General features: G+C 44.0%; 1 protein-coding gene across 1 annotated transcript; it reads left to right on the top strand.

Annotated features, from left to right (window-relative positions):
• The first annotated feature begins 1949 nt into the window (after positions 1 to 1949).
• Positions 1950 to 8768, top strand: LOC128742863 (uncharacterized). Its single transcript, XM_053839350.1, has 2 exons — positions 1950 to 2077; positions 2417 to 8768. The coding sequence occupies exon 2, from the start codon at positions 2425 to 2427 to the stop codon at positions 8707 to 8709; it is 6285 nt and encodes a 2094-aa protein (XP_053695325.1). The 5' UTR covers positions 1950 to 2077; positions 2417 to 2424; the 3' UTR covers positions 8710 to 8768.
• Positions 8769 to 9822: the final 1054 nt, after the last annotated feature.

The raw sequence follows: 9822 nt of genomic DNA, 5'->3' as shown, positions 1-9822 counted from the left end.
TCTGCTACCGGGAACTGATGAAAATCCTTTAGTGCAACTTCTCGTCGCCAAATATGTTGTGTTCTTCAGTAAATACACTACTTATTTTCGTATAACTTGGAATTTATTTCTCTGCTTGTTGTAAGTACAGTTATGGAAAATCAACTTGTGGAAGAAAACGATAAACGATAAGTATGCGGTGCGAAGCACGAACAGTTTCAGGGTTGTAGCTACAGGGGTGGTAGCATCTAGCAACAATGCAGCTGCGTATGTCAGTGTTGCCGCACGCACAGATTATTCTGTGATCAACAGGCATTTGGAATAAATAACTTTTATAAAATCTGGATATGTAATTCCTTTTCATGATAATTTTACCACAGTTAATGGTAGTGGTGGTGGTAGTGGTAAATAGTTATGCTGCTGTTGTCTGTTATTGCCAACTCTTTTGAGAACCAGCGATTTAAATTAAAGATTTCGAGTTTCTCGATGCTACATATAATAATAACATCCTCAAGGAACCTTCCTCTGAAGCTTTTATCTTTGATATTTCATAAAAATCTGCTAAAAATTTAGAAAAATCTACTCAAAAAATGTTCTTGATTTGAGATGGCGTCTCTCTATGTTTAACAGGCTCTCTAGTCGTTACTCCTTATAAGGCTCTCTAATCGGTGTTTTGACAGGTCTCCTGTTCGATTGGACTTACTTTTGACAACTGATTCTGTTCGATTGGAATTTTCGGTTTAAGATGGCGACTCTCTAAGGCTCTCTAGTATTCTCGTGTGCTGCTTCATTCGTATGTCTACAGCCTTTCCCCAAATAATGCGGATTCAAAGAATAAGAACGTTCCCGAACTTGAGAACGAACTCTACTGCATCTATTCCTACAAGATCTTTAAAGTAGTGATCAACCACAAAACCGTGCAAAAATTCATTACATAAATTTCAGGTGAAAAACGCATCAATAATTACACCTTATGCTCTATCGCTTGTCCATACTATTCCAGCTAGAATTGTAAGCAAAAAGCGGCGATAGCCTGTCACTTCTATACTGTGACACTTTTTTCGACTGGTCACAGTGAAATATGAATGTTTGCTTATTATCATGTACGTATTCCAGCTAGTTTCAACACATCAAGGGGGGGGATCTATTGCTGTCAAATTCCATACATGTGTGCGTTACCGCAGATGGTGTTTGGTCCATGACGTTTGTACTGTCATGGACCAAACGGCGTGTGATTAATTTCGAGCCAGGGGACTCGCAACTCTATTTTTGTCTGCTGCAGTTGACAGAAACTCAAACCCAAACACGCAGTGCAGTTGTCGTTTGTATTGTTTTGATCCCGATAATGCATTTATCTGATTTTTAGCGTAAATAAAACAAACTATGAAACTTTTCGGAAGCTGCATATACAGGCAAGAGCAGCAAATCGGTAAGAAAAAAAAGTAGCAAGAGCTGCATTGAAAATTATGATCACCTGCCTGCCCCTTCACATGTGAGTTTCACAATTCCTTACCAATAGATCATTACACGGGAGCTCCTAACCACACTTTTTTGACAGCACTTGGTGGTTTGTTTACGTGGTGCTAAATTTTGAATTGAGTTTTCTATCTTTGTCCGGCAGATAATGATAGAAATTTATAGTTTTTATTGAAGAGAAAGTGCCTTACATGCATTTTACAAAAATTGATGCAGTAATCCTTCACAAAATTTCAAATCGAAACTGCTGGATGTGACAAAATCATGTAAACAAACCACCAAGTGGTGTCATTTGACGGAAAAATGACGTCATCGCAAAATGATCTATAGATCCCCCCTGGGTTGCGCAGACCGCGCAGATGGAGTGTGCGTTCATCAACTTTTTCCAATAACAACCAAATAAACTGCGAACGCTACCCAATTTGTTTACATTAATCAGTAGCAAACTCGTCGGATCAGTTAGATTGCACCACACGTTGATACGTGATCGTACGTGCGGTGTGCCGTAAGAAGAAAGCTGATACAATTAGTAGAAATGCGGTGAATCATCACTTCTAGGAAAAGCCAGCAATTCAAATTTGTGCAATCTATCACAATCTGTGCATAGCAGCAGAGCAAAAAGGTAGGTTTATGGTTTTAGTTCCGAGCATATATTGATTGATTTGGAAGAGGCACAATTTGTATCTATAAATAAATAACTCAACCCACCTGATGGTGAAGTTTGAAGATACGTTGCTCGCTTAATAAGGGGGTTGTGTAGTCTTCTTTTGTTCAGCGCTTCTATGGTTCAAAGTTATACGTTAGTATAACGAATCCGGTTATAATATCAGATTATTGCATCTTTCAGCATTGGACAAAAGGTAGGAGTCATCAACGACTACTTGTTAAGCGTAGCGTCCCTTCGTCAATTGTAAAAGAACGGCCGTGTTAAAAAATATTAATTGATTTGACTTTCTTGAAGGTGGCAAAATGCAACGAAAAACGGCCAGAACCGTCAAGGCTAACAACAAGCAAATTAACGCACAAATCAACGGTGAAACCGAACCGGATGGAGCGGATATTGGCGCGAAACTGCTGAAAGGTAAAAGTTTGGATCTCAAGGAAGTTACTCATCTGGGCAAATGTCACGCCAAGAACTATGGCTACGACACGAACTGGGTTATCGTTTGTCAAAGCGCAGAATTGGCTGTACGTTTGGCGGAACATCGAGACTCTGCCGGGGGTAACTCCTATGTGGAACCATTGTTCGTGATCTGCGACGACGGTAGTGAGCACACTTTGGCTGTGTTTTGTGTTGTACGGCAGGGCGATAAAAGCATTTGTTTGTACAGTGACTTCCGGCATACGGAAGTTCCGCCCGAAATTCACAAAATTTTGCAGGACAATTTTGGTGCTGAGGTAGAGGTTAAAGTTCACGCTAAAACGGAAGCGATTAGCAAGCGTGATGATTGGATTGCGATCGCACTGAAAACGCTGGAAACAATGATGGTAAACCTGAAACCGGACAAACGGGATGATTTCATCAAGAACTATACCAATCAAAGGAAGTCCTACTTTGGGTGGCTTTCGAAGGAAAAGATCGCACGTCTGAAAGACGAAATGCTTCATCTGGTCAAGGAAGGATACTACAAAACGTTTGCCAGCGATATCGAGCAGCTGGCCAGAGATGCTGGCTTTAAGAGGGAGATTGGAAAATTCATCAACAGTATTCCACTTCTGGATGAGATAGAACACTTTCAAGAGTATCAGAATTTGTTGAAAAAGGTAGCCGAAATGGACCAGAGTGGGGATGATACAATCGTTGCTGAGATGATTCCGAAAATTGAGGCAGCAAGGAAGCGTGTACTCGAGGGAACTGAAACGTTAAATGGGCTGCAAAGAAAGCGCAATGATAAGGGTGAACAGCAGTTCGATATCGAGAAAAATTTCCCCACACAAATGCAGATGTTTACGAAGATATTCGAGCCGTTGAGCAAATCCAGCGTCGATGATAAGTTGGAAGCCGTACTGGAGGAGGTCTGCGGTAAGCTAGAGTTGCCTTACGATAAAGTTCGTAGCTTCTTTAAGACTAAAGAGCCAGTCAAGACGGAAGATGTTACCGGAGGTGTTCTTCAACCGTTTGAGGATGTGTTGTGTGAATTGGCGAAAAAGAAATTTAAAAGTTCAACAGCCGTTGATGATGAAACTAGACCTTTACAAATATTATTGGACGAAATAATTACGGAGGACTCTTCTGTAGTGCAATCGATGGAGGAAGGATATCGAAAGGTAATGAAGTCTTCCAAACTATGGAAAACTAAAGAAGCGATGGACGTTAACCGTTGGGCTGCTTCCAAGAAAGGTAATTTAATTGATTCCGAACTGTGCGAAGCGATTGCTGTAATGGATAGAGCAAATGAACTGGTCACCGGAGGTCATAAATTACGACACACGCAGATTTTGTCGATCCTAGCTTTTTTACAGCAATCAAAGGATAAGGGTCAACTCTGTCAGATACAAACTGGAGAGGGAAAAACCACCATCGTATCGGTGCTGGCGGCAATTAAGGTTCTGCTGGGGGAAAAGGTGGACGTTGTGACCAGCAATCCTGTACTGGCTTCGGATGGCGTTCGAGACCGTCGGCTTTTTTATCGTCTATTGAATCTGTGCGTTGATACGAACAATGCCGATGAGAACTACAAACATGGCAAGCGGGTTTGCTACGAAGCGGACATCGTCTACGGAAGCATCGGAAATTTTCAGTTCGATTTTCTGAGAGACTCGTTTCTTGGGCTTGGAACACGCGCCGGAAGGCCGTTCGAAAATATTATACTGGACGAAGTGGACTCGATGATAATAGATAACGCAAGCCACATTGCAAAGCTCAGCGGTTCGCTGCCGGGAATGGAAAATCTGAAATATGTCTACATTAAACTGTGGATTGAGTTGCACAAAGCGGAAGAAAAAGTCACCGAACAATTTCAGCAACAACTTAAGGAAAAAGCTACAGAATTGGAAACTATGAAAATTGACGAGCAGGAAGCACAGGAAATTTACGACGATTTTGCCCAAAGTTTGGAAGGCTCGGTAATGCCGAGAATTAGAGAACTGATAAAGTTGTCAAAACCAACGGAAATAGAGATAATTCCGTCGCACATCCGAGACTACGCCAACCGTTCGCTGGATCGGTGGATCGATAGTGCGATTAACGCGAAATACAGCTACTCGGTGGACGAACAGTACGTGATCCGAGCGGACAGCAAAACGGGGGAAGCGGTCATTCAACCGGTTGATTACGCCAACACTGGGATAACGATGAAAAATACCATTTGGCAGTACGGTTTGCATCAGTTTCTTCAACTGAAACATAACCTCCACCTGACGGCTGAAAGCCTGACCAGCTGCTTCATTTCCAATCTGGGTTATATTAACAAATATGGCAGCAGGATATTTGGTCTTACCGGAACGCTAGGCTCGGAGGCGGAACAGCAGCTGCTGGCTTCGATCTACAACGTAGGGTTTGCACGGATTCCAACCTACAAGGAGAAAAAGTTTCTCGAATTGGGAGGCGAAGTGGTGGACGATGAGATTTTCGCTGAATACATTGCTGACGATACCCTGGAGGAGTTGAAGTTGGGTCGATCCGTCCTGATAATCTGTGAAACGATCAAAGATGCCAAAAGCGTGCGGGAAGAGTTAAGGGAACTTCTTGCTAGCGGGGGTAAGTTTGCCATTCGAACGTTTTTCGACGAAGAAAATGCCCGCATAACTGAGAAGGAAATTCACCCGGGCGAGGTGGTCATAGCAACCAACATAGCAGGCAGGGGAACCGACTTTCGCACCTCTCCGGAGCTGGAGCAGAACGGCGGGCTGCACGTTTGCGTGGCCTTTCTGCCGGCTAACAAGCGCGTAGAGGATCAAGCGTTCGGAAGGACAGCGCGGCAGGGTAATGATGGAACTGGGAAATTGATAGTTAAGCAAAGTGAAGTCGATAAGCTGGGTGTAGATTGCAATCGGATGTTGCAAATTAAACGCGCTAGGGATGCGAAGGAAAGAGAGAGAGTACAGCAGATTGGTGAGGTTAAGGTTAGGGAGCTGAATTTTCAGGACACTATTTTTGAACAATTTTCCATCCTGTACCGGCGGCTGAAAGCGAACGATCAAGGGGAGGGTGACTATCAATACGTTCTGGACGATTTGAAGGAATACTGGGCTTTCTGGCTCGAGAGCAATGACTTTCAGGGATCGCCCGATCTGGCCGAAAAGCAGCCGAAAGCCGAATTCGACCGGTTTAGGACGGAAGCACAGGAAATAATCGTCGGAGGTTCGATTCGATTCAATCCGTTCTATAGCATTCAACAGGCGGAGCACCTAATCGTGAATGACCGGCTGGAGGAAGCGGAAAAGTCGCTAAAGCATGCGCTCGCTATCAGCAAGAGTCCGGAAATTCTTCACAGTGCCTACATCAAACTGTTTGAAATATCGATCGAAAAGGGTCAAGTTCTGATGGATAAGTTTAGGAAAGCGGTTGGCGACGTTTTCTTCGTACCAATGATTGAACCAGATCGAGAATATCGAGATAAAGCCAAAAAATGGTTAGAGAAAGCGTTGGAAGCACTCAAGAAGGAGCACGACTATATTGAGCAGATGTTTAAAGCGGACGAAATTTCCAAAATCGTAGAAAAAGCTGAAAATTCTTCATCGGAAAATTTGTTCATCAAACATTTGGTTTCCAAACAGCAAACCCTTGGGTTCGGCGTGAGCCACGCCGAGAGTTTGCTGAAACAGATCGACCAGCATCCAGCGGGCATTTGCATGCAAAGCCGCATATCGGACTATTTCCTTAACCTCAAACCGCACGATGAAAACGAGAAGAAAATCAAACAATCGATTACCAATTCCGAACTGTTGGAACTGAGCCAGGTGTCCGCCAACACGACGTATTCCATCCGAGAGGTACACGACGTAAGTCCGCAGATTGTCCGCGCAGCGCAGATTCAAATCGGCGGAGGGTTGGCGCTGATCGCAAGCGGCGTTCTGTTTCCACCGGCACTGCCGGTTACGTGTTCCATTGGCGGAACGATGATTACCGAGGGTCTGTGCGACATTGCCATCGAACTAATCAACAAATTCAGTAACGGCACATTCAACACAGCCGCCTACATTAAGGGAAAGGTAATCAGCTACGGCATTTCGCTGCTAACGATGGGCATCAATGCGGCACTGCAGTGTCCGAAGATTCTGAATGCTGCCAAGAAGGCCTGCCGCTGGATATCGGAAACGCTGCGACGGTGTCCGTTCTTCTGCGGGGCGTGCGAATTTCTAGCCACCAAATTCGACAAACTGGCCAATTGGTTCGAGAAGCTGGAAGCCATAGCCAAGTTAAGCCAAATGAGTAAAGTGGAAAAACTAAATCATTATAACAAACTGAAAAACTCCAACGATTTGAAGGGGCTCAAGAACCTAGGCGATCACGTCAATGAACTCCAAAATTTAGCGAAAGAAATGGAACAGTTCGGAAAACTGTCGGAAATTACTCGGTACGAGCAATGTGTGACGAGTTTGAAGCAGGTTGCGGTTACCGTTGGCAAGAATGTGGTTACCCGAACAGCAGAACATGTGGTAATGAGCAAAATTGTCACTCCAGCGCTCAGTCACACGATGTCCGGGATAAAACCGACGCTTAGAACCCACGTTGACCGGTCCATTAGGGAGAACATCGACAGGGATAGATTAAAATTCCACTGCATGGAGGACGTTCAGGGTATCATCAAAGAGATCCGCGAAACAATCGATTTCGGAACGGTGGCGGGTATTTTCCGGGACACTATCCTGGCCATGACTAAGCACTGCAGCAACTGGCGCGTTCAGTTGACTGCTCTAGCGGTAGATCAGTTCAACTCCTGGCAACAAGTGTACTGTTATGTCTCAAAGCTTTGCAACGACATCAACAAAAGATTCCGCTGCAGCGGCGAACCCAAAAACGGTGACACGGAAAAGCTTCTGGTTCTTCTCACGGATCAATTCACGGAAGAACTGTACGCACAATTCATTAGCACCACCGTGAAATCCTGCCGAGATGTGTATTCCGTTGGCAAGTCAGCCTACGGCAATTACAAACAGGAGCGAAAAAGAATCGAACGGTGCCTGGAGTTGGTTCAAAACTTCCGCGAAGGTGGACTGGCCGGACAGGAGCAAGCGGCAGCTTTGAGTGATGAACTCAAACGCCCTATCTACATCTACGACGCCGATGGAAACGAAATCGTAATCGGAGAACAGTACAAATGCCTGGGTGACCCGATTAAGGTACGTTTCTTTCCCCCGGATGCGGACAATCCTACCGGTCACTACGTTCCGCTGGGCCAAGACAAGGATTGGTCGTACGGTGATGCTACCGGTGGGAACAATTGCCTGGCCGAAGCTGTCTGCAGCCAAACCGGACAGGACCCGGTGGAGATGAGGCAACGGACGCTCGACCGAATAGAAGCCGATCCGGAAGCGTACGTTGCCCGTCAAGTTCACGACATTGGCTTGCGCGGAATCTTTCTGCTAGGGGGCAAAAGACCCTTGTACGGGGATTGCTATCCTTCCCACAAGGATAGAATTAAAGTAAACGAAGATTTGAAGGAAGTTCTAGCCTTTTTCCGTAATGATCTCAACAAGCATAAGCAAGAAGCGGACGATTTCGACAGCAAAACGTTAAAACAACAGTTCATCCACTTGAAGCACAACAAATGTGCCCCGGCGTTCGGCGTTGACACCAAAGACGGAATCAAAACGGAATGGATGATGGGCGTCATGGAGGTGGAATTCACCGATGGAACCAAATTTAAAGTCATGACAACATCTGGGGGCAGCGAGCTTCCTGTCAAAACGGAAGTTCCCCACCCGGCTGATTTTTCCAAAAACGGAACCGACGGTATGAAATCGATTCCGTACGAAGCGGAGTTTCGTGGTTTCAAGTACGTGAACCCGGGCGATATAGGTGGCAAAAAGGTGTACGATGTGTACAATCAGGTCGAAACGAACAGCCGATTTCCCAACGAGGGTGTACGCAACTGTGCCGCCCAAAAGCTGTTCTATGAGCTGGGAAACCATATGAAGAGTAATCCACATCTGGAGATTAAAGGTGACGTTCAGATGGTTGAATCGTACTACAAGCCCGGGACGGCTAACTTCACCGCCCCGCAGGTCGTCGTCATAGACTCCTGTGGAAAGTGTTCAACCGTGCTTCCCGCCGCAACTGGGTCGGAGTATAAGGGCGATACCCTTTGAAATCAAATTCAAAGATTTAAGCTACTATTTTTATACAAACATACATTTATACAAGTATTATAAAGATGAATAAAACAGTTATATAACATTTTGCCTATGTTTTAACGATTAAAAGAAACGCTCTCCGTAGAAGATTTAGGGCAGCAGCATTACAGCAAAATCAAATAGAAGTGTCCAAATGATGTACAGCTGCTGATGGGGTCCAAAATAGGTTGGTTACCCTAGTTACCTAGACTGAAGATAAATTTCAAGGCTGGGAAATCCCGGATATCCCGTTACTGAGATTCGGTTTCTGGGACAACATATAAGCATCAACCTCATACAAAAGTGGAAGGTTGTATCAGAGACCCTACCGCCTGTTGTCGTCGGACCTCGCAGAGCTGTTATTTATAAATACACTTTTACTACGTTCTTGGGGTGCAGTTTATGATATGAAGAATAAATTATTGCATAACGGGAAGTGCATACGTTTTATACACTTATAACTCAGCTATATTTTCTAAAAGATCTTAGAGATCAATTTAACCATTGCATTGGTTATATGAGAATCTTAGTAATAAGTTTTCCCTTCAGAAATACTTACATTATGCGATCAAACAAAATCTTTGCATTGAAAAAAGTACAGAAAAATAGTTATTTTGGATTATTAACAACGACTTCAGCTCTTTCAAGATTGATTTAGAATTAAACGGTCGATTTAACTAATGCTCACTTGATGAGATATTTCTTTATAATGAAAGGATTTGCTGAATTTGTTTAACAAATTTTACGGAACAGATCTGTTGGGTCAACTGGTAACCCTAAACAGATTCGCCACCAGGGCTCTCCAGCGACAGTTCCGTCTGTCACTCGGTTGATGTCACTGTGACAGCGTGTGACAGCCTGTGACAGTGATCATTACATTATTATTCCATTCGACACAGTTAATGTAAGAACACGTTTTTTTTTATCTGAAGTAATTATATTTTATTGTAACCGCCAAGTACATGAGTTTTACTCAATATTTATCACCTCGTCCATGGTTACAAAAGTGGCGACGATTTCGCGAGTGATTTCGTTAATTTCGTAATTTCGCGGAATTTCGAATGTTTTTCTTGCGATTAACGCGATCTG

This window comes from Sabethes cyaneus, chromosome 1 (genome assembly GCF_943734655.1).
Source record: "Sabethes cyaneus chromosome 1, idSabCyanKW18_F2, whole genome shotgun sequence".
NCBI lineage: Eukaryota > Metazoa > Arthropoda > Insecta > Diptera > Culicidae > Sabethes > Sabethes cyaneus.
This window is presented reverse-complemented; position numbering and strand designations above follow the sequence as displayed.